Genomic DNA, 24861 nt, shown 5'->3' with positions numbered 1-24861 from the left:
CACCACTTTCTTTTTCTGACTTTTTGGCATGTAATTCCAATAAACCTTTCTCCTATAGGTACTTCACATCAAAATATTGTTTATTATATTCTGTATTTGAATTCCACAGATACAAAACTCAGATTGTTAATGGAGTCCTGATTTTGTATGATATGGAAAGAAATGTGTCACGACATTATACTTGCCAGGCTTTTAATAAGACCATAAAATCTCCCTTATATAAGGCTGAGAGGTGTTTCCATTCGAAGTGTTATTTTTGCCATATTTACATTATTAAAGAAAAGTATAACCTTGACCAAGAACCATAACCAAAACAAGAACTAATTTCAAATAGCATTTCTACTTGAAGAGAACAAAAATGTAAATAAACATGTAATTGAATGCACAAATGTATATCGACATCCACTTGTTACCTTTCAAATAGCCTTTCTACTTAAATTTTATACAAAGTATATCATATTAATGCACCTTCAAAAAGAAACAAAGAAGAAATATATTGACGTCCACTTGTTACCACAAAAGGCCAATGTGACTCAATATATCCGCATATAATTTAAAACTGCAAGGATGCCTGTCGTACAACAGTATGCAAGACAAGGAAGCAACGCAAAATGAACAAAACCATAAACATACAGTAGCAAACTAGAACCCAGAAAGACCACCCCATAAGCCTCAACTCTAAACACAAGCTCAAGAAGTTAGTGAAAGATCAGAGTTAGCAATGCAATAGCAAAGTTGATCATCATGCCATGAGGTGGCATAAGGGAAGCAGTGGAGAACGGAAACCTTCCTAACAATTCACACAGCAGATGGTTGGAACGGATCTCTTTCTTCAAAACACATAATCCAAAACGTTAAAAATAATAATGATGGCTTTTGAAACCTTTGACTAATCTTCAATTGAGGCTATGTTAACAGGTAAAGGATTTAATTATAACAATCTAACACACACTTTTATCATGATGAGTATAAAGAATCTAATGACTCAATTAAATGAAACCACATGGTCAATCATACTTCCAATAGAATACAAACTGCAAAAAAAATATCAAATTATATAGAAGTGTGTAGTAAGGTAAAGGAAATATAAAGCCTAGTGAAAATGAACTTTGAAATATATATGAATCACTTACGTCAAAACCATCCTCCAAATGGGAGGATCAAATGACAAAGAATTTACTATCATACGCAAGCTTCTCTCAGCTACAGTTATATAGATTCTAGAATCATTAGTCAAGAAGCATTGGAGACGAACCTGAGAGACCATTACCTTTAAGACATCACAATTACAAACCATACAAGAGCTTGCTGTCTATTATGATGGATTAGTACACACATGCCAAATGATGACACCTATTTTAACAGATGTATTGTCAGGGAATACCACATAAACCTCAATCTAAGCCTGCATCGGAGGATGGTGCTTCTGATGTTGTTGAGTAATATTGCCAGCCCAACTGATTCTGTGATATGAATATCTTTCTAACCTTCTCTACCACAGATGCCAAACTCACAAATGAAGCAAGCCAATGCAGTATGCTTCATGCAAAACAAGCCTCATCTATACCCAGGATATGGCTGCTGTTGTGTAGCATAACCACCCATACCAATCATTGGGTTCATTCCAATTCCAGTTGCTGGTGGCATGCTCATGGGGGGCCTCATTCCTATTCCAGGCATTGCCGGATTCATTCCTGTGCCAGGTCCCATAGTCATCCCCATGCCCATACCCATGCCCATACCCATGCCCATGCCAGCACCCATACTCATGTTAGAAATTGGTCCCATACCATAACCACTAGTGCCCATACCCATACCCATTGAATTAACCATTGGGGGAGGTGGAGTAGATATTACACTTGCTCCTGCTCGGCCCAGGCCAGTACCTGATCCCATTGCTTTTCCCATAGATAAACCACTTGATGACACAGACCCAGATCCAGTAGATGTTCTCTCCTTTGCCTCCCTCCTTTTCTCCAACCTGTTGAGTGAATCTAGATCAATTCCAATGTCTGCCAGAGGGTTAATTTTGGCTGCAAAAACAACAGGTGGCAAGCTCAGAATGCTACTATTGTGGTTACAGTAAAAAACAAAAACCATGCTTTTTAGTAAAGAAAGATAACTTACGTCCAGAAATATTCAAATCAACAAGACCCCGGCTTAATGTATCAGCCCAAACAGCTGATTTTGGTTCAAATTTCTTTTGCTGAGACTTTCCTTGAGTGTTTGTATTCACATTTTGGGTCTGTGTAACCTGCATGATTGGCTGATCCGGCGTCTTCATAGAAGCCATTTTATGAGTAGATTGGGGTTGAGCAAATTCAAATGCCAAAGGTTGTGGCTGTATTTGCATCTGAGGAGGTGCTTGCATCTGCATTGATGCAGACTGTGGCTGTGTTTGCATCTGCATAGGTGCTTGCATCTGTGGAGGTGCTTGCATCTGCATAGGTGCTTGCATCAACGTTGGTGCAGGCTGCACCTGTGTATGCATCTGCACTGTTGCTTGCATCTGTGTTGGTGCAGGCTGTGCCAGTGTTTGAAGCTGCATTGGTGCAGGCTGCACCTGTGTTTGCATCTGCATTGGTACAGGCTGCACCTGTGTTTGCATCTGCATCGATGCTTGCATCTGCGATGAATCTTGCATGTGTGTCTCTAACTGGTAAAGATTTGACGGACCTGCACCCTGTGCTGGCAGGACAGCCCCAAATGGATTAGGTGGCCCTGTCTGAAAAGCATCTGAAAGACCAAAACTGCCTGCACCGTTAGCATTTGGAGCAGCGGTAGCTGAGAATGTCCCAAATGCTGTGTTGTTCTCAGTGCTCAAGGAAAGGGCTGCAGACACTGAACTACTGTCTGTTTGTGCAGCAAAAGGATCTTGTGGTGAAGTAGATGACACCTTAAAAGGAGACTCACCAAAAAGATCTTCACTTGGCTGTTTGACATAGACAAAGTTTTTTGATCAACTCAAAAATGCAATCAATGACTACCTTAAAACTAAAACCAAATACAAAATCTGATTATTTTAAAGGCCCCACCATGCAATCCAGATTTTTTAAAGTAACCAAGATACATTGAAGTCAAGTAGAAAGATGTTAGTAGGGAATGGAAGTTGCATGATACAGTACATTATATAGCAACATTTACCTGATTATGAGAACTTGGAGCAGGCGTTGTAGTAAAACTTGTACCAAAATTGGCATCTCCAAAAAGATCAGCTGCTGAGCTCAGCTCATTAGTGGATGTGCTGTTTGGTAAAACTGTACTTGTAGGTGGTGCTGGAAGAGCTAATGGCTCAGAGGGCGGACCAAACAAATCAAAATCCATCTGGGATGATGTGACAGAAGGGGGCACTGTTTTAAGAAAACACAGCTGAGTTTATTAAGACAGGCAACATTTTTAAGGAGGTAATGCAAATCAAGAAAGATGAGTCTTGCATCCAACTCAACAAAAGACCTCTGAAGAAATATTGGTCTCCAATATGAACACAAATTGTTAGCACAATGTGACAGTATCAAACTAGAACAACTAATCCCTTTAACTCAAATAAAATGCACTTGAGTAACAAACTTGAACAACTACATCATTTTATCTCAGACTACACTTGAGTAACAAACTTGAACAACTACATCATTTTATCTCAGGCTTCACTTCAGTAACAATTTAGAACCACCAACCCCTTTAAATCAAACAGCTTGCACTTGAAACCCTCCAGAGCAACTTGACCATGAGAATGCAAGAACCCAAACTTGCAAAGAGAAACATGCTACTTAACCTCCAGCCTTATTTTGAACATAACCTCGTAGCATTCAAAAATTATCAAAACCAAGCATATTAACCTTGAATTTAACAAACCAAAACATGTTAATTGATCCAATCTCTAGAACTAAAATATGAAGCTTCTGAAAAATGGCAATTGTCGTTAAAAATTTCATGAGAAGTTCATTTTGAGTTTAAGCTGAAAGCACATTGTGTATGTTCAAAAATATCTTAAATTACACTCATGATAAATTTGACATTTCCTATTTTTCAAAGATAATGCATATAATTTCTGCAGCATAAACATTCCAATTTTCAACCCTACTCTAGTACAAAGCAAAAATATTGGGCATACTTAATGTTATACATTTCATCCATGTAATACAGTTACACATTAAGGTTCTCCATTCAACCTGGTCCAAAGGGATGTCCAGTAGCACTTGAAATGTTCAATTATAAAAGCATGTACCATAATTAATTTGTTTCCTTTCCTGCATCCTACCAAAAATATTCAACTTGCTTATTTCCCCCATCCATGGTAGTACTGAAAAAATTTGTAGAAATGGGAGCCGATGTGAGACAGATATAATAATCCCTTTATTTCTCTCAAACAAGCTTCACAGCAGGAATTTTGAAGACATTCCCACATTCCATGCTGCTACAAATTTTCCTAATAGTTAAAATATGGATAATGGAACCCGGGAGTGGTAAACAAATTCTTCTGAAAACTCATTTTCATTCAAAAAACAAATCACTGGAAGACAACTGCAAATCAAACTTTTGTTTATTCTAATGTAAATCAAACCAATCTTGTCATGGCTTGAATTCCCTAATTGTCACAAACCTACATTAAGACATAACTCCAGTGTAGTTTAATAATACTTCAAAATATATCTAAATTTTTCTTGAAATATGTTCTGACCAAATAGATTTGCAATAGATACTGTAGTCAGCATGTGAAGATTAGACAAAGCCTTTTAGAAAGATGTATTAAACTCAAAAATAAAAAATGCACTGCCATAGATAGAAACCCAGGGTTCCCAATTACCAATTCTTGATGAAACTTTCTAAGATATGATTCAGCAAGCATAACATGAGTTTGACTCAAAAAACTAAACAGTTGAATCCTGATAGCAATTGCAAATGGGGTTGCAAGCTAAGTGGGCTTAACCTTGGAGGAAACTCCATGGTTAAGCACGCTTCAGTTGTAGTACTGGGATGGGTGACCTCCCGGGAAAGCCCAATGCTTCACCTCTGTGAGCATCACCTAGATGCAATGAGTGCTAAGTGTTCCATTCATTCTCATGAGAGATGGGTTCTTGTGAACCACGACTCATGAATCATGGGTCAATGAGTTTAACTCAAAAAACTACACAGTTGAATCCTGATAGCAATATCACAACATGTTTGTCTTAATTAAAACTTGAAATGATACTTCAATGGCCAAGGTGTTTTCATGGGGTGATACCATGGCAATAAGGAATAAATGTATATATTAATATATAAATAATATAATCAATTACAAAAGTCATAACGTAATTTAGGGGTTTTCCATATCTAATCAGCTTCAAAAAAATTCTGCCAACGGAATAAGCACTGGATGTGACATTTGCATATAATAAATACAGAGTTGCCGGAAACTCCTTTGTCCCTCCCTGGGAACGCGTTTCCCCATATCCGTTCCCGTTTCTGAAACGGATACGTATCCGATACAGCCCAGATACACATCGAATATTGTACCCATGCATGCCCAAAAATACTTGATTTCCAACTATGCTAAATATTAATGTGATTTGATTTTTAAACAAAATTGATGTAAATCTTACTAAATTTAATTTTTTTAAACTTCATTAACGCATTTAAAGAAAAAAATGGTATTAACAAAACCTACACCAAATGAAAAAGACAAATGAAATGTTTTTCTATTTCAGTGACCCATTTGTTGGGTTATCTTCCAATGCAACTCTTCTATTTTTGCGTATTGTAAAATGTTAAATCTACTTATCATTATTTATGTAGCAATTATGTGTCTATATTGCTTTTGAAGTAATGAAAATCTCCTCGAATAACTTAGAAAATTGTGTTAAATATATGTGTATGTGTTTTTTATGAATGACGTGTCCAGCCGTATCCATATTGAGGATCTTAAAAAATAGCTGTATCCGTATCCGATACCGTATCCATATTGGATACCGTATCCATGTCCATGCAACTTTGAATAAATATCCACATAATATAAGGCACTGGTAAAAATTTCAGTTATAGGATTAGTAACAATTGACAAAAAAGACTAACTTGTATCGAACGTGAATTTACTGTAGCCTTCTGTGAATGGCTTCAGCATTTTGAGCAACTTTATCTTAAAATATTTCACACAAATGTGTTCAAAATTCTGAGCATTTTTACTTTGAACTATTTCACAGCAGAAGGGTTTTGCCTGCCAAGCAAATTTATTTGAACAAAGATTTAATGTTGATAAACAGAAAAAGTCATAGCAACATTGATTCTCAATTTAAACTTGGCTTTAAATAATCCTTAAAAAAGTGTCACTTCATCATTTTGAAGTCAAGAACCATGCCCAATTTTACCCTCTTCCAGTGTCAATTATTAAACCAATCATTTAATTAACCTTTTCAATCATCTTCCTAACTTCCATTAAATTAATTCCAATAATTTATTTGATTAATTAATCCTTTATCCCCTTTTTCTCTATAGTCCACCCTTAATTAGATAAATTCAACATTTATTTAATTAAGTTCATCCTTCACATCCTCTATCTTCCAAAAATTAGATAAATTCAACATTTATTTAATTAAATTCATCCTTCACATCCTCTATCTTCCAAAAATTAATAAATACAATTTATTTATTTAATTTCTCAAAATTCCATCTCAAACCATTAGTTGGCTAAAATCAATAAGTTAAGTATTAAATCCACATGCACATTTCTAAAGCATACTTAAGACATGGTCAAACTTACACATGTCATTCATGTCCATGACCCATGCTTTGCATTTCCCCAGAAAATCTTCTCATCAAATCTCATCCATCCATTTTCCCAAAAAGATCTTAACCCTTCATCTTCATGCCTACAAAAAAATAATATTTTGGATTTCCAATAAAATCGTTTTTGATACTCACCCTTCATCATTTCCCAAACAATGTTGACCATCCAAATCCCTTTAATCTTGAACCTCTTCGAGCATACCAATCACAAGTTATCACTCGGAGGCTTCTCTTTCTCCCAATCCTCTCAATCAACCTCGTCCATTGATCTCTTGATCAATCATTTTCTCAATCTATAAAGCACCTCTTGTAAGCCATTTTTGAAGAGGCTCATAGATGCAAAGTAATGTTGTCAATTAGGAAACCATGTATCATCTCTCAAGCACAAATCAGTTGAAGCACCACCATACACATCTTGTGTGTGCAATAAGGTGATGTGGGTGAGAGAACTCTTGTTTTCTTTCATTTTTTATGCAATTCCTTAGCTTCAACTGAGGTGTTAATTAAGTGTACAATAGAATTTGATTTCATATTTGAGTCCTTGTTTTATGCAACCACCTTGACTTAGCAAATCTTATCTAGCTTATGTATAGATGAACTCTGTTTATATTAGAGAAAACATTTGAAACTATTAATGTTTCCAAAATTTGATCATCTGCAGAATGTGTTTGACAAAAACTGAAAGATTAGCAGGCCATTGTCTCACATCAGCACCCATTTCTACACTCAAAAGATCCAAATCTTTTTTCTCTATGCATAAGGATTGACATGCCATAATCTGCAAGTTCTCTTCCCTCTATGACCACAAAAAACCTTAAATCCAGCAGCTGCAGAAAGCAACCGCAAACAACAAAAAAACTTCCTGCAGCAGCCACGCAAAGCAACCAGCAACCTACAACAGCTACAGGACAGCAAAACCACCTCTTCAGCCACAGTTGCGGGATGCATGCAACAAACTACAGCAGCAACAGGACAGCAAGACAACCTCTTGCCATAAATTGCTTCTTGTTTTGCAAAGGAGAAGGTAAACACTCTGAGGAAAAGTGGGACTGTCATATGGTTTTTACAGGCCAAATTTCAGCATTTTTTACATTTCTTTTTTCAGGTTTCAATTTTTGTCATGTCCAGTGAGACCAACTCATAAAATCAATGTGCAATTCTAACTCACACAGATTTGACAGCAAGTAAATGGAAAATCAGTTCATTTACATTCCAACTTGCAAGTTGAGCGAGTACTCAAGTTTTTGAACTAGAACTAAGGACTACAATACAAGTCCACACTAATTACAAACAAGCAGCATACAAAATACCTGAAAATTTCTATAGAAGAAAACATTAATGGCTTCTTTCCTCAATAACTAACAGAATTTATGTTCGACTGCTACTTTTGGAAGTTTCAGACCTAGTGGAAAATTTATAAGCCATCAGTATTTGTGCTTTCACAGCACTATTATATGACCATAGTTCCACTGAGTTTCATGATGAGGGGATGGGGGGACACAAGGATGGGTCGCAGGGACCGGGGGAACAAAGGTCTAAATTTGAGGACAGCGGGGGGACAGCAGCAGAGTGGTCCTGATATAAAAATAGAGGTGAATTGAAATCTTCAAGGAAAAATATGCAATATAACATCTCTATGAGTGCCCCATGAAAGGCCAACACAAAGTTAAAGGTTGCAATCAGCATGTAATGGCACATAACATATAGCAAGCGCCCCCGCGGCATCCCTGGCAGAGGTGGTGGTGCCATGGGGAGACATTTCCCCCAAGTCCCCAAGTCTTGGAAACGTCCCCCTACAGGGGACACGGGTTTTTTTTTGTTGTGGGGGTGGGGGGTAACACATCCCCGTAGAACACTTATTTTATATCAGGGTTTAGGGCACTGCACTTGGCCAAAAAGACAAATGATTATAAAAAGAAAATTATAATTAAAGCTCAAATATCACAAACATATGGTAGAATAATCATAAATGATCTTATATAATATAAGGGACTCGAGACTGACCATAAAATACCAATTAGTTCAATGTTCCCCCACGCATGTTTTAATACCCTTTCAAACCCAAAAGCAGCACATGTTTCAAACAAAAGGCAATAATAAGTAAATCTTATGCTCCATAGAAGTCAATGGCCCAATGCCCAGAGTCATCCAAATAGACAACATATCATTTTTCCAGACATGTTACATTTTACTTAGTAGTAATATATCGCAACATAACCATACTCATACAGTCATACTAACTTGACAATTCTCAAAGCTAATCTCTAAATTTGCAACAGATTTCCTGACAACCTCCATATTGCATAAATAGTGTTCACTGTTAACCATGTGAGCTAACCCAAATATATTCTTAATCTAAGGAAATGTATCTTAAAGGTAAACGTAAATTTTTAGGTCACTGGTAGGTGACAACAATTTGATGTCTCCAACTCCCCTTATGAAAAGCCCACAAGACAATTATTTTTCCGTTCACCTTATGTATTGTCCATATTAGGCACACATGCCCCATCCCCCTTCAGATGCAATTCTGTGCTTCCTCTATGGAATACACAAGTTTTAATCATTAGACCCTCTTGGGCTGTATGCTACTGCCAGATTGCATGTATAGATTTGTGAGGTTTGTGCATAGCTATGTTTTCCTGTTCATGGACCCCAATGTTTATATTTATATAAATTGAAAAGAAGGCTTCAAGCATGATAGTAAATTTAAGGCAATTTATAACATTTAAAGGGTTGTAAATCTTTAGATGGTATGGAAGAGACGAGATGAAATCAGATGCTCATTCTGAAACTCACCTCACTGTAAAGCACAAAATGATAAATTGGTTCCTGGCATTAACTACAGAAAATCCTACTTTGTCTTCAGGTGAACATCAGTGAATTGATGAACCAGGCCCGCTTTCTAATAGGTTGTAGCTGAAGGAGTAAGGAGTAAAACACTTTAAGATTACTATTTAAATCAATACAGACAATTTGCAAGTTCACTCCCATTAACCTTCCTATAAACAGAATTTCATTACATACAGGAATAAAATAGATGAAAAGTTCTAAATTTACTTGGCTTTAGAGTTTACAATTTTAAAATTTAAACTACCATGAGTGCCAGAGGGTCTTCAGGCACATTCAAATGAGAAGTGAACAATGCTCGACCTAATGGTGTATTCATGGTTTCCAGATGAAGATCCCAAATGGCATGATCTTTGGGAGTGATATTTCCTCTTAATGCCAAGAACTCAGAAATATGGTGATTACCACACAAAGCAAGTCATTCAAGCGCTGGACCACAACTCGCATGCCACTTTTACCAGCAAACCAACCAAATCTTTGTGACTTTGAAGCCCAGGATTTGATGTATTTACAATAAGATGTGGTCATATTATATACAAAATAGAATCAGTACAGCAAACAAGTGTATTATGTTATTTATCAGGGTTGAGTTCCTCAGCCTAAAGATTGAATGCATTAATAAGTCAATGACTATTCCTCTCTCTCAACATTAAACCTAAAGCGCTTTGCACATGGACAAGTTGAACCCAAACTGCTGCTAGGTTCCTTATATTTCTTATATAACATGCAAAAACTTTAACCAACTAATGAAAGCTGATGTAATGAACTACCAACGGTGGCAATATGTATACTCTCTGCCTATTGTCTAGCATGGTTAATAATGAACTACCAAGAGTGCTATAATTAATATTATTTGGCTGTTGTCTAGAATGGTTATCTCTTTAGGCCGAAGACAACTGCAGTAAATGCATGCCAAAAAGGAGCAAATATGTAATTTGAAAAGATGCTTCAGTCCCAGAAATAATTCTAGCTACAAGGATGCCAAAAAGGATCCCATTGTTGATGGTTTAAAACTCTAAAACAAGCTCCTAAATGAAAGCCATAGTTCACTCTGTTCAGATGACTGTTGATGACTTTAGGGCTATTTGAGCAATTGACTGCTTAAGCAGACTGAAACAGTGTCCAAATAAGGGCAATTAATTCACTTTAAATAGAAAGATGAATCCTCATTTAAATGTTTGTCAATGTTAAGCCAATTGCAACTGACAAGTGATTTGGCAAAATAGCAAGCCTTGACATTCAAACAAATAAAACTACAAACAGAAAAGAAAACTCATATTCCCACAGAAACTCCAAAGAATGCCTACATGGCTACAGAAAGAAAATCAATCCTCACATTCAATTTCCTATCAATTACAAGAAATCAGTCAAATGTAAAAAATCTAGGCAGATGCTGTGAGAATTGTGTGGTTACATTATATGTGCCAGTTATTGTGTACTAAAACAATTTTTCCTGCTTAAGTAATGATGGTTGTTCCCAAAAAATAGCCAATTAAATCCTCCTCAAAGAATTAACCAATTTCTCAACCAAATAAAATGGGCATTGTTAATATAGCAATTAATGTGTTATTATCACCTGCTGTAAAAGAATTACGTGGATCAAAATCATCAAAGCTGCCAGAGGGAATGCTTGTAGAACTTTCAACATTCTCTGCAATGACTGGAGCATCTTGACCTTGACTTTTAGTAGCTTGTCGGGTAGTTGCTTTTGCTACACTAGCTGCCAGATTCCCTCCATCCCTAGCCTCACACAAAGGCAAGAGTGAGATATGTAGAATAACTTCAAAAAAGTATTGATTGGACTGATTAGATTCATCAACTTAAGACAGACATACTATATTCAGAATACCTTTCATCACTTTGGCGATGAACAGAATCATTAACCGATTCTTCATAACTTGGAGGAGCTCCCATTTTTCCTCCTGACAGTTTTCGCTCATACCTTCAGATAGGAATATTCAATATTTCATTAATTCCCACTAGTACCACTATCTATATGACAATTTTCCAATATAACCAAACATCTCAGTGAAGATGGCAAGAAGAAACAAAATAAGCATGTGAATCTCCCATATCTTCATATATGCAGTTTACACTTGCACTCACAACAATTCAAATTTCAAAACAGGGATATGCAAAGAATACCTGTCCTCCGGCCCATAATCACTAGTTCTGCCTCCATTCCTGAAATAAGAAATTGTGTCAGTGCACTAACCAAAAAAAAAGAATTTTTTGTCCAAAACATCACAATTAAGACAGACCTTGAAGAATATCGGTCATCATCTTCATAGGAGTGATCTTTCTCTTTTTCATAGCTTCTATCACCTTTTCTTGAGCCATAACGGTCCTCTTCGTTATCTTTACCTACACCATACTCATCATCTCTATAGCGCTCCCCATCTCGACTGTAACGTTCACCACCATCTCTACTGTAACGGTCTCCATCCTTACCATAAGAATCTCCATTCCTTCCATATCTGTCATCATCTCTATACCTGTCCCATTCCTTTTCTCTCCCATATCCATTTCGATCATCATCTCTCCCTCCAGAACGACTTCCATATCGGTCTTCCTCGTATGGATCACCGCGATAACCACCTCCAGTACTTGAATATGAACTTGGCCTGTACATACCTCCAGTTGCTGAGGCTCCTCGGTATCTACAACCAAAATTTTGAAGAAAGTGAAATTGAATTCTCAAATCTCTTTCCAAAGTATATCACTAAAAATTCACAATGCACTTGAAATCATCCATGCATCCCCTGCAATGATGCTTACTTGTCTCTGTTGGCAGCAGCCTTCTCTCTCACTTCTCGTATTCTCTCTTTGTCATTAATAAGAGCAACAATGGCCTGTGCCTTCTTTCTAACATTCTGTCCTTGATCTTTCCCATGCGAATCAACATACTGGAAATCGGAGAGAGTCTTCAACCAGAAAAACAGTGGCAAAGATCAACAATTAACAATGTTCAAAATAAATTTTTAAGTCACTAATGCTATCAAAATCCGAAGGGAAGCTGATAATATAGCACCATATTTTGTTAAGATTTCTTTAGTACCAATGAGCAATTACTGTGTCACCAAAACTTATAATATTCACAAAAGAAATTAATATTACCGAAATTTGGTAAGCATGCTCTCGAAGATCATCTATAACACGCTCTGAGCCGTTTCCCACTAAATAGTCAAGAACTGTCAAAGACTGCAACACTTAGCTGTTAGAGATAATGAAAAAATTTGTAAACATGGAATAATTTCTGAAAATGTGACATTGGTGTCAGAAGGTAAAGTAGTGTCTACCTTATAAACATGGCGCCAGTTTTTACCAGTATCATTTAGCCTTTTCCAGAGCACAGACATGATTATCTGATATTCATGACTATAGAAAAGCAAATTAAGTGTCTGAATCTTTAGAAATACTTGTTAACAGCAAATAGCAAACCCATCATAATAAAAAAAACTGTCCAAACCAAAGAATCTTACTAATTTCTAGTGGCTTGTGCAATATCAGCCATTACAGATCCATGAGGGCCCCATGGCTCATTGCTTGTAATATCAAGTACCTGGCAGACAATCAAAATCAAGAGAATGTATTAAAGTACATGCATGTTTTAATCAAATTACATTGGCCCAGCTTAACAAATTTCATTACAAAGAATCCAATGTCTAAAAAGAGACAATATCAACCTATTTCGTGTTCCTTCACACTCAAGTTTGAAATATGTATTGAATGTAACATATAAAACCTTGTAGGTATTTTTATTGGCTTTCTTAGAGGAATTCATCAGCAGTGGAGATTCTATCATTTACTAACTTCTGGAGGATACATCATTGTCAGCAAAAAGAGGTTCAAAAATTTGAAAATAAGATTGCACCAATCAGTAATACTAATAACCCTTCTAATTATCAATCAAGAAGATTCAGAAAACCTTTGAATGTTATTTCCAAAGAAAAGCTGCGCTGGTAGTTTTTGTATGACAAGGTAGATGGAGAAGCATGCTTAAAACTGGAAAGGTAAAAAAATTAAAATATAAGAGAGATTGCGGTGTTATATTGGACTGTTAGAAGTCAACAAGTTACAGCAAAAAAAATACAAGGCAATTGGAATAAAGGCACCAAAGTTCAATCAGGATTTAACACTTCACAAGATAACGATGAGGGATCCTATGAGGTCTGCCTGAGATAATATAAAATAGAAATGAATAAGGCAATTACATTTAACGTGCAGTAAGAAATCATGTGTAAAGCCTGGCATTCATGCAAAAAGGCTTGCTAAGGTTTTGTTCTTTGTGTTGTTTGTAACTAGGAAAGAGGGTTCAGATTGCCCTAAGGCAACATCCGAACCCCTACCATTAAGTATAACGTGGAGGACCGGCCCTAAAAGGATTAACGTGGCCCTAAAACAAAGACCAGCCCCATTTACCACGCCACATTAAATTGGCGCCAAAATGAATATGTAAATGGAAGCCGACTTAGAGGTTATGTGGATTAAATGATCATATAAATAATGATCATATAAATAATGGACATTTACCAAACACAAACACATTCTTACTTTCCCTCTTGCAAAGTGAAATACCTCTGCAACTAAGTATGCGAAATTGAGAAGTAAAATTGGGCAAACTCATCCAAGAAGGTAAAAGGCATTGGTTGTTCCAGAATTCTGTTAGAGAGCAGATTTGATGCAGACTTGGAATAATTAGAAGGGCAGATCTGACCATTAAACATGCAGATCTGATAAGAGGCTGAAGAGTTCAGCTAAGTATTGTATTGGTACAATTCAGATTAAATACTGATAATCTGATTACTAATCTAGGTCACAAAATTTACATGGTATCAGAGCTAAGGTGTTACTAACTTCTGATTTTAGTAAATCATTTGTTGCATATAGCTGCTGTTTGTTTTCAGATTAAAATGTCAGGTTTGAAGGCTGAAGATAGACTTGAGGGAGCCATTGATTTTGCTGCTTGGAAGGTCCATATTCTATTGATCCTTGAAGAGAATGATCTGCTGAAATTTGTAGAAGAAGAAGGGCTCTCCTCCAGAAGATGTTGAAGAGCTAAAACAGTTCAAGAAAGACTCCCTCAAGGCTAGGAGGATCATAATTGAATCCGTCAAGAATCATCGTGTCACTGTCGTATCAAAGTTTGTGTCTGCCAGGGAAATGATCAAACACTTGGAAGGGATGTATGAAGTCAACAACCTCAGCAGGGCACTTGCACTAAGACAGCAGCTTCTTCACATAAAAATGAAAGAAGAAGACTCAATCATAGCCTACTTCATGAAGATCAATGAACTAAAGGACAAGCTAAGCACTCTTGATTGCCAAATCTCGAACAAAGATCTTGTTATGACAGCATTAAATGGTCTACCTGATGAATGGGAACCATTCATTCGTAGTATTGGTGGAAACGCTGATCGTCCCAACTTTGAGTGTCTTCAATCTGATTGCATCGAAAACGAATCTCGAATTGAGGTAAGAGGAAAACTCAAGAACTCTCACAAAGATAATCATGTTCTCTTAGCTAAATCTAGGAAAGGTGGACATTGGAAGAAAGAAAAGAGAAGCAAAGATTTTAGGTCCTCCTCCTATGATCCAAGGAAGAAGTCAAGAGATTCCTCTCACATTCGTTGCTTTAGATGTGATAAGTATGGTCACTATGCCAGAGATTGTTAGAATGATCCAAAGGAAAGGGAAGTCAACTTAAATGAAGTTGCCGAACAAAGTGAAGATTATCTTCTTATCTCTGCTCTATCCAGCAATGTTCCTACGGACAGCAATACGTGGATACTTGACAGTGGTGCCTCCAGACACATCTCAGGTTTTCGTGAGCATCTCTCGGATCTGATTGAAAAGGACACCAACCTTCATGTAGTAATCGGTGATGATGCTCGATACTCGGTAAAATGTTCTGGTCCTACCTCTTTAAAACTAGATTCTGGTATTTCCTTACAACTCTATGATATTCTCTTTGTACCTGGTATTAAAAGAAATCTTATTTCCATTTCTGCCTTAGAAGATAAGGGTTTGCAAATAGCATTTTTTGAAGGGAAAGTACTCGCTTGGCCTAAGAAATCTAATTTCAAATCTGCTAGTATTATTGGAAATAGATGTGATAGTTTATATAAGCTTGCAGCTAATCCAATTCAAGCTCTCATTCATGAGACCCCTAAATCATGCGAGCTATGGCATAGAAGACTGGGACATCTACACTTTCAAGCTCTTCCCACTCTCAGTAAAATGGTTAAAGGTATGCCTAAACTCAGTTTATCTCATGATGATGCTTGTAAAGGTTGTGTAATGGGCAAGAATGTGAAGAATCCTTTTCATAAAAGCGATAGTAGGGCTAAAGAAAGGTTAGAACTTATTCAATCAGATTTATGTGGTCCTATGTCTGTAGCATCTCCTAGCGGTTTCCAATATTATGTTATCTTCATAGATGATTTCTCTAGAAAAACATGGATCTATTTTCTTAAATCTAAAGAGTCTGAAGAAGTCCTAAACAGATTTAAAGAATTCAAAGCCTGTGTTGAAAATACTACATGAAACCGAATCAAATGTCTGAGGTCTGACAATGGAGGTGAATACACCTCAAGTAGTTTTTATGACTTTTGTGTTAAAGCAGGAATTAAGAGGGAGTTTTGTGTTCCCCACAATCCTCAGCAAAGGGGAGTTGCTGAAAGAAAGAACAAGACCATTGTTGAAGTTGCAAGAGCCATGATCCATGATCAAGACCTGCAACCTTTTCTATGGGCGGAAGCATCCAAAACGGCAGTGTATATTCAGAATAGATGTCCTCATCGCGCCCTAAAGGATGTGACTCCCGAAGAAGCCTTTACAGGAATCAAACCTGACATCAGTCATCTAAGGATGTTCAAGAGCCCGGTGTATGTTCATGTGCCTAAAGAAAAACGAACCAAGTTGGATCCATCTGGAAAGAAAGGCATCTTAGTGGGATACAGCAAATCTTCCAAAGCTTTCAGAATTTACATTTCAAGTCAAAGGTATGTTGAGGTAAGTAGAGATGTAACTTTTGAAGAAAATATTGCTTTCAAAAGATCTAAAGGTTCATTATCCAATAATAATGATATGGAAATTGAAAATCAAGATTCAATAGTTGATGCTAACCCTAAGATACAGGAGGAGCCTACTGACCTTCCAGATCAGGAAGTTCAAAATGACCCATCAGAGCCTATGCTCCCTACCGATATACCTCAAGATATTGTGGTCTGCAAGAAGAGACCACTTTAGGTTAGAAACACGATTCAAGATGCTGAAGGTTTTGCTGCTCCCAGAGGAACCTTTAGAGATAGCAAGAGATTCCAAAATCACGTCAACTACATTTCTGTGATGTGCAATATCATTGAGTCTGAACCTCACAATGTCGAAGAAGCTATGTCCCATTATGCTTGGAAATTAGCCATGGATGAAGAGTATGGGTCTATCATCAAGAATGATGTCTGGGACATTGTACCCAGACCCAAAGGTAAGTCTGTTGTTTCCTCTAAATGGTTGTTTAAAATTAAACATAATGTTGATGGTAGTATTGAAAAATATAAAGCTAGGTTTGTAGCTCGTGGTTTCTCTCAAAAGGAAGGAATAGATCATGAAGAAACTTTTGCCCCTGTTGCTAGATATACCTCTATTACATCTATGATAGCTATTGCTGCAGCCAAAGGTTGGGCACTGCATCAAATGGACGTTAAGACAGCCTTCCTCAATGGTGTCATTGAGGAGGATGTCTATATTGAGCAACCAGAAGGTTATGTAACCCATAAAAGAGATTCTCATGTTTGCCGGTTGAAGAAAGCCTTATATGGGCTCAAACAGGCTCCTCGTGCTTGGTATGAAAGAATTGATAAGTACTTACTAAGCTTAGGATTTTGCAAGAATGATGCTGATGCTAACATTTACTTGAAAGTTTATAATGATGAGATGCTTATTTTAGTTTTGTATGTGGATGATTTATTTCTCACTGGTGAAAGTAAATTAATCATAAGATGTAAGAAGGAATTAGCCTCAGAATTTGAAATGAAGGATTTAGGTCTAATACACTACTTTCTAGGGTTAGAAGTATGGCAAAGATCCAATGAAATTTTTCTAAGTCAAGGAAAATATACTATTGATATTTTGAAAAGATTTAGAATGATAGATTGTAAACCTATGCATACTCCTATGGAATCTAACTCAAAGAAGTTAAGTGTTTCTGCACCTAACTCGGATTTTGCAGATCCATCTGAGTACAAGCAGTTGATTGGTTCCCTAATGTACCTAGTCAATACTAGGCCAGATATCTGTTATGCTGTGAATGCTCTCAGCTAGTTCATGAGCTTACCTAAACTTGTTCACCTAGTTGCTGCTAAGCACATCCTAAGATACCTGCGTGGCACGATTGGTTATGGGCTGAAGTATTCACTTAATACCTCAATCCTCTTGGAAGGCTACTCAGATTCAAATTGGGCATGAAGTGTCAAGGACAGGAAAAGTACTTCAGGTATCTGCTTCAACTTAAGCTCTGCAGTGACCTCTTGGGCATGTAGAAAGCAATCTTCAGTAGCATTAAGCACTGCAGAAGCTGAGTACATTGCCGCATCCGTTGCATCCAGAGAAGCAGTGTGGCTTCGCAAGCTCCTTGTTGAATTATTTGGTTAAGCTAGTGGTCCTACCACCATTCATTGTGATAATCAAAGCTGTATAAAGATGTTAGTAAATCCTGTATTTCATGATCAATCCAAACATGTGGAAACACACTATCATTTCATTCGGGACATGGTGCAAAGAGGCGCCATTCATCTAAAGTACATTAGCACAGATGAACAGATTGCGGACATCCTTACCAAACCGTTATCCAGGGTGAAGTTCGAATACTTCAGAGATAGACTTGGTGTTGTGGAAAACAAAACCCTGATTGAGAGGGAGCTTCAATCTCAGTGACTCTATCTGCAGCACTTTGAATCATTCTTTGCTTGTGTGCAAGAATGAATTATGTCCAATCTATGCTTGTGTGCTAGATGGAAAATTGTAATTATGTAAAGACCCACTTTTGTATTACACTTTCTATGCTTGTGTGCTAGAACCATCCTATGCTTGTGTGCTAGGTGGAAGATGTAATTCTATGCTTGTGTGCTAGATCCATTCTATGCTTGTGTGCTTGATGGAACTCTAAAGGTTCAGATTATGTATTCTCCTCTTCCCTAGTTAAGAAGGAGTGTTGTTTGTAACTAGGAAAGAGGGTTCGGATTGCCCTAAGGCAACATCTGAACCCCTTCCCTTAAGTATAACGTAGAGGACCGGCCCTAAAAGGATTAACGTGGCCCTAAAACAAAGACCAGCCCCATTTACCACGCCACATTAAATTGGCGCCAAAATGAATATGTAAATGGAAGCCGACTTAAAGGTTATGTGGGTTAAATGATCATATAAATAATGATCATTTACCAAACACAAACACATTCTTACTTTCCCTCTTGCAAAGTGAAATACCTCTGCAACTAAGTATGCGAAATTGAGAAGTAAAATTGGGCGAACTCATCCAAGAAGGTCAAAGGCATCGGTTGTTCCAGAATTCTGTTAGAGAGCAGATTTGATGCAGACTAGGAATAATTAGAAGGGTAAATCTGACCATTAAACATGCAGATCTGATAAGAGGCTGAAGAGTTCAGCTAAGTATTGTATTGGTACAATTCAGATTAAATACTGATAATCTGATTACTAATCTGGGTCACAAAATTTACACTTCGTGGGGCAATAAACAAGTTATAACTTATAAGACATATGCTGTAGTTGATCACTTGAGTAGCAAGCAGGAATCACTAGTGATGACAAAGAATAACAATGGATTCTTTGGTAGAACTATCAAATCTTGTCAGTGTCTTGTTGATGCGGATTCAAATTTACATGAAGGTGGCTTTGCATTTCATCCTAACTTCTACGTACTTGTGAATTTCTATAAGATGTATGAGAAAAAACATAGCTGCAGTCTACACATTACTTTGACACTACTAAAACCTTCAGCATGGTAGAGAAGACATTGTTTATACTTTAGATCTAACATTACACAAAGATAACAATAAATTCATTTCCTCTGGCAAAACTAGGTACATCATTAAAGTGCATGTCCAATCAACAGGATTATTTCCGGAAGACCTTGGATGAATATTACTATGGATTATGTGCTGTGATAGCCTCAAACAAATTTGGATAACAATTCTTTGTGGGCGTAAGTGGATTTTCTCACATGATATTTTCATTCAGTGTAAGTAATAGTATGGCTACCAAAAAGGAAGATGTAGGGCTTGTCCTCTATCCTCTGCTACATGTAAGTCTAACTTGGAATCACCACTGAACATCAGAAATTCCAGAAGGTGCCAGTCGAGGAACATCTAACAAAGCAAGAAATCCAGTATTTTAATGTTCACAGAATCATCAATGAGCGGGATAAAGACCAGTCGGCAGTCAGCAGTCTTGAACTACTTGGAACTCTATCGGTGTTATGTTCCCCTTTAAGTGTAACTATAAGTCTATATCTTGATCTAGTTTAGATAGGCACTTGTTCATGCCAAATCAGGCTTCTCACCCACAATGGGCAAAACCTTCTGTATACATATTTGGTTTAATAGCAGTTGTTAACTTCAATATTAACTGTGAACTTTTATTTAAATCTCTAAATTTGAGGGCATTTGTATGGGTCCATATAGTTTTGTGACTTTTGTCAAATTTTTACACAAGTTTGGTCCAGAATTTGAAAAAAGTTATGGTCCAGGAGATAGCTATGAATTGTGTGTGTAGTTATATGATTTAACAACAGTATTGTTTTAGGGCTCCATAATGTTATAATATAAGAATTTCTTGTATCTATCTGCACTTCTCTAAAGTAAATCTTTAGTCATTAAGGAAATCCTTGATTTGTATAAGCATCAAAACATTGCAGCATACACTTGAAAGCAAGTTACAGTACAACTTAGCCCATCATATCCATAAATTATGCCAGAATAGTGAATGAGAGGCTTTAGACAAAATCGTTAAAATTTTATGTCAGAAGCCTTTACAAAACCATTCATAATAATGAGACTTGGCATTGGCAAAACTTAAATTTGCCTATGATGCAAGTACAAACCAACTTACAAGTCAACCTTGTTTTCAACTTATTTGCACAAAAAAAAAAGATGTCGTTTACATAGTTGAGTTATCAATTTACCTTTGACACAAATAGAAATGCTCAAAGTCATGTACAACTTACCATGAAATCCAAGAGTGGATAAAATAAAAGTAATGTGATGAGAGCATAGTTTTAAAACTCATCTTTCAGATGGACTCGCACGACCCAGAAAAAAAGACATGCAAGCTTTAAAATTGAGTTTTTTTTAAAAAAAATTGCCTTCATTTGGCATAACTGAGGGAGTGAAAAATAAAAGAAAAATAACTGAGTGATGCCCCTTGACCCCCCAACTTGGGGGTGCTGCCCCCAAACCCCCGTCGAAAAATATAAAGGGAAACTGTGCCGATGGAAGTAGGGAAAATTTAACCTCCGAGTCTGATTAGGCTCCATATAACAGCATAATTAGCATTGAAGAAATCTTGGTATTATACATTTTAAAGTTGAAAGTTTGAAACTATGAGTATGTGACATGTGTAATGTTTCAATTATGGCTCTTATGTTCTCTAAATGCATTAATTTCTTTATGTTTTTTTGTAAAACTACGGTTTTTTTTTTCGCGAGTCCTTGCCGAGTCTTTCACGAGTCATTCACGAGTCCGAGTCCGAGTCCAAATTTTTGGTTTGCCGAGTCTGTGGCGAGTCCGAGTTTTTAAACTTTGGATGAGAGTAACAAATAAAAGGCAACTCACAAGTAATGTTTCCCAGCAATAGAAATTATACTGTGCAGGAGATCGAACAATGCTTTATGTGCAAGAGCAAATATTATCTGTATGTTACTGAAGATAAATCAAATAAATGAAAATTGGATCTTGCAAATAGAATTGTTAGAGGGTTATGATATCAAGCTGGCATTCACCACCTTGATATGTTAAAGCACCACACTGGGGAACTTATAAATCCAATAAAAATTGAGGAATTTGATTACAAATACAGTTACCAAAGGAATATGAGTGAGTGAATGAGAGAGCGAGAGTGAGTGAGAGAGAGAGAGAGAGGACTTGTTACTACCCCACTAAAATCAGGTTACTACAGGAAACACCTATAAGCTTTATTTCATCAAATGGAAATGATTGCCAATATATGTTATAAATGGATAATTAAACAAGTTAGAAACAATATTACAACTTATTGAATACATGTTAGTGATATACTATCAACTTTGCAAGAAACGGAAAATGTGGAGGATGATTGGATCCAACTTGCAGATAAGTTCTTTTGAGTTATTTTTAGCTTTCATAGAATTCCTTTGGAGTATTTATTGTCAATTTAATTTTTGGGATATGGGTTGCATATTAACACTAAATATATCAGCTTTTAAATGCAATAATATTTACAAGGGGTGAACAAAAATTTGCAATGTTTGAAATTTCCAATATCACCCATGAATAGAAGTTGAGAACTATAATTTAAAATACAAAAGTACCAGCCGGAGGCCACATCATCATCACTACATGAATATGCTTACATTTTGAACCTAGTTGATGCTGGTTGCAAAGGGGCATCCATTTGAGTGAATTAAAGACTAAAGTGGGTATATATATTGGAACGGGGAAAACTAATTAGAGGAAAGACAACCAAAAATGAAATATTCAGATCCTTAGACTCAAGTAATCTACCCTGGGCCTAAAGACTTGATATATGTCACAAAGAGTAAATTGGCTATCGGAAACAAACAAAGTGCAATTTTTGCCTCCTGGATAAGGCAAGTAAATGTCCAACAAATTTAAATTTCTCACCTTTTGCTCAATTCCAGGCACCTTCAGAACTTTTTTATTCACCTCTCTCCGACTGCAAAATATTCATACAATTCACGACAAGTTACAGAGTCTTTCCAAGTGAATCATGTTATAATTACAAAAACTATAAAATCATATTCAAATTCTAGCTTTGATCAATATACTCCAAAGTAACCTGAATTAAAAGAACCCATGATCAAATTCAATTTGGTGAGGAGGTTAAATAACATGGATCATGTAAAGAGATTCAAATAATTTCAAATCTTCCTATACATGACTAAATCAAACAAGTCCATTTTAGTACATGGGTTGCCTGGCAAAATCTTCATCTTCCAGTGCCAATAAGAAAAACTCATCAAAAGAATTTAGGAGACTTTTTAATTTTAATGCAACGCTCTAACAATTTAAGAGATATGTTCTTACATGTCTCTATAAGTCTGATCCAAAACCTTTTTCATCTTGCCCTCACCAATTCAGACCTCTCAGCAAAGCCCTGTTTCTCCTGCTTTAAAACAGCCGATGATGAAAAGGGGTCATCCAACTGTAGATAAGATTTAGGATTACAATGAACAATTGCTAGTAATTTTGCTTTAGTCAAGAGACTGCTTCTAGTAATAATACAAAATTTCAATCTACAGCTAGAAGAATCCTTTATCAGACCACCAATAAGAGATAACAAGATGAAAGAACTCTAATGGCCTACAGAAGAGTGCGAAGAACTCAGAGAAAGGCACCGACAAGCTCAAGAATCAACGGAAAAACAAAAGATAAACTCAACCACGAAAGCTCCAATAACCCAAATATGAGTTCCAAAACTCATTTTAAGGAAAACTTGAATTCGTAGGCAAGCTTCAATTTTGAAGTATCACGGTCCACCAAAAGGAAACCTCATAAGCCCCAAAGCCCCACATACTAGTTCAGAATGCAAATGTTTAAAGCAGTAACGTGAATTTATCCGAAAATTTCAAAGAAAAAATTGTTCTGACCAAAAATCGAGTCAAGAAAACACAGAATAGAAGCTTCGTCCATTCAGGAACTTGGAAATTAAAATGGAAGACCTAACTTTTAATGAAAAATGCATACCAAGAAAATCGGTCAATAACGTACCAACGTGTTCCACGGCCCGAAATTCAAAGGACCAAATGCAAATTTCAAAGAAAACGAAACTTTCCAAATCAAATACAATGATAACACGGTCACACAATATGGGACTTATCTGTTGAAAGCAAATCACGTCCACCAGATCTGAACTTACAAAATTCTCAAAGTTTAATTCTCAATACTCCATCAGATAACATTAAAAACGGCAGAACCAGCACATTTGTATCCGAAAATTCAGTCCGATGATTGAAATCGACAGAAGCTTCGATTTCATTACCTAAAACTCCGTCATATACCTCAAAAGCAATCCAAGTCTCAAATTTTTGTCGCAAAACACCGTCAAATGCCTCAAAATCGAAAGAAAAATCAATTGTGTGTCCTCAACTCTGTCAGATCAATCGAATCTTCAAATTCATGTCCAAACAATACGTAGAGTGACTCAAAATATTCAAATCCATGTCCAAAAACCTTATCAAACAACTCAAATCGACAGACGACTTAAATTCGTATCCAAAAACTCCGTCAAACAAATCCGAACCGAAGGAATGCTCATAACTATTCATAAAATTGAAAACGCGGTAAAACGCGTACGATAATGCATTGGAGCGATTGGATGATTAATAAAAATTAGGAGCTCACCTCTGCGCTATCACGATGCCCTTACTTCACCCGATCCGCCACAAATCCGTCTCAGAAACCTATAAAACTGCAAGGAATTGAATTCGGCAACAAAATCTCCAAAAAACGTACCATCTAACTCGATCCGACGAAACTTCTCTGTTATCACTGAGATGTGCCTGTCAAAGCCCCTCCCGATCAATTCCACGCTGTCTTATGACAGATTTTGTATAGATCTGGCATCAAATGTTAAGGGTTTTCTTTAAGAAGAGGTCAGAGAAAATGCCCCTGGCACAAAAACTATGCAGCTGGCAAGTGACAGAAAAACATTAATAATTCGAGAATTTAAACATATTTTTTATCTGTCCTGATTCTCTCAATGTCAGGTCAAAACACTGTCGGTTGCCGGGAAACGGCCAAGAGCGACGGCAAAAATTCCAGTCAGGAATTTTTCCTCTTTGCCGTCCTCTAGATTTTAGATAGCTTATTAAGCTCTGGATTTCGAGAAATTTAGTTATATTCAGCTAAGTTTAGAGGGTAAAGATATGCACAGGGGTGTGGCAAACTGCCAGGTAGGTTTGAATTGGAAGTGAGAATATTCTGATTAGGCTTTCATTTAGGCGAAGTTAGTGGAAGTCTG

The 24861-nt window shown here is 36.7% G+C and overlaps 1 protein-coding gene across 4 annotated transcripts; it reads right to left on the bottom strand.

Moving 5' to 3' along the window:
• Positions 1-1097: 1097 nt before the first annotated feature.
• On the bottom strand, positions 1098-24739 carry LOC131071103 (clathrin interactor EPSIN 2). Of its 4 annotated transcripts, none has more exons than XM_058006809.2 (15): positions 24243-24739; positions 23881-23989; positions 22926-23004; positions 22503-22554; positions 13092-13171; positions 12909-12987; positions 12727-12810; positions 12388-12533; positions 11871-12269; positions 11755-11793; positions 11459-11551; positions 11186-11349; positions 3145-3350; positions 2128-2932; positions 1098-2033 (listed from the first exon to the last, which is right to left on the bottom strand). In XM_058006809.2, the coding sequence occupies exons 3-15, from the start codon at positions 22958-22960 to the stop codon at positions 1558-1560; spliced, it is 2658 nt and encodes an 885-aa protein (XP_057862792.2). In that variant the 5' UTR covers positions 22961-23004; positions 23881-23989; positions 24243-24739; the 3' UTR covers positions 1098-1557. The 4 variants fall into 4 exon arrangements, with proteins under 4 accessions (XP_057862792.2, XP_057862794.2, XP_057862793.2 ...); XM_058006811.2 differs by having other exon boundaries at positions 23900-23989; XM_058006810.2 differs by lacking the exon at positions 23881-23989 and having other exon boundaries at positions 22926-23007.
• Positions 24740-24861: the final 122 nt, after the last annotated feature.

The sequence above is a fragment of the Cryptomeria japonica genome, chromosome 11 (genome assembly GCF_030272615.1).
Source record: "Cryptomeria japonica chromosome 11, Sugi_1.0, whole genome shotgun sequence".
Classification (NCBI taxonomy): Eukaryota; Viridiplantae; Streptophyta; class Pinopsida; order Cupressales; family Cupressaceae; genus Cryptomeria; species Cryptomeria japonica.
This window is presented reverse-complemented; position numbering and strand designations above follow the sequence as displayed.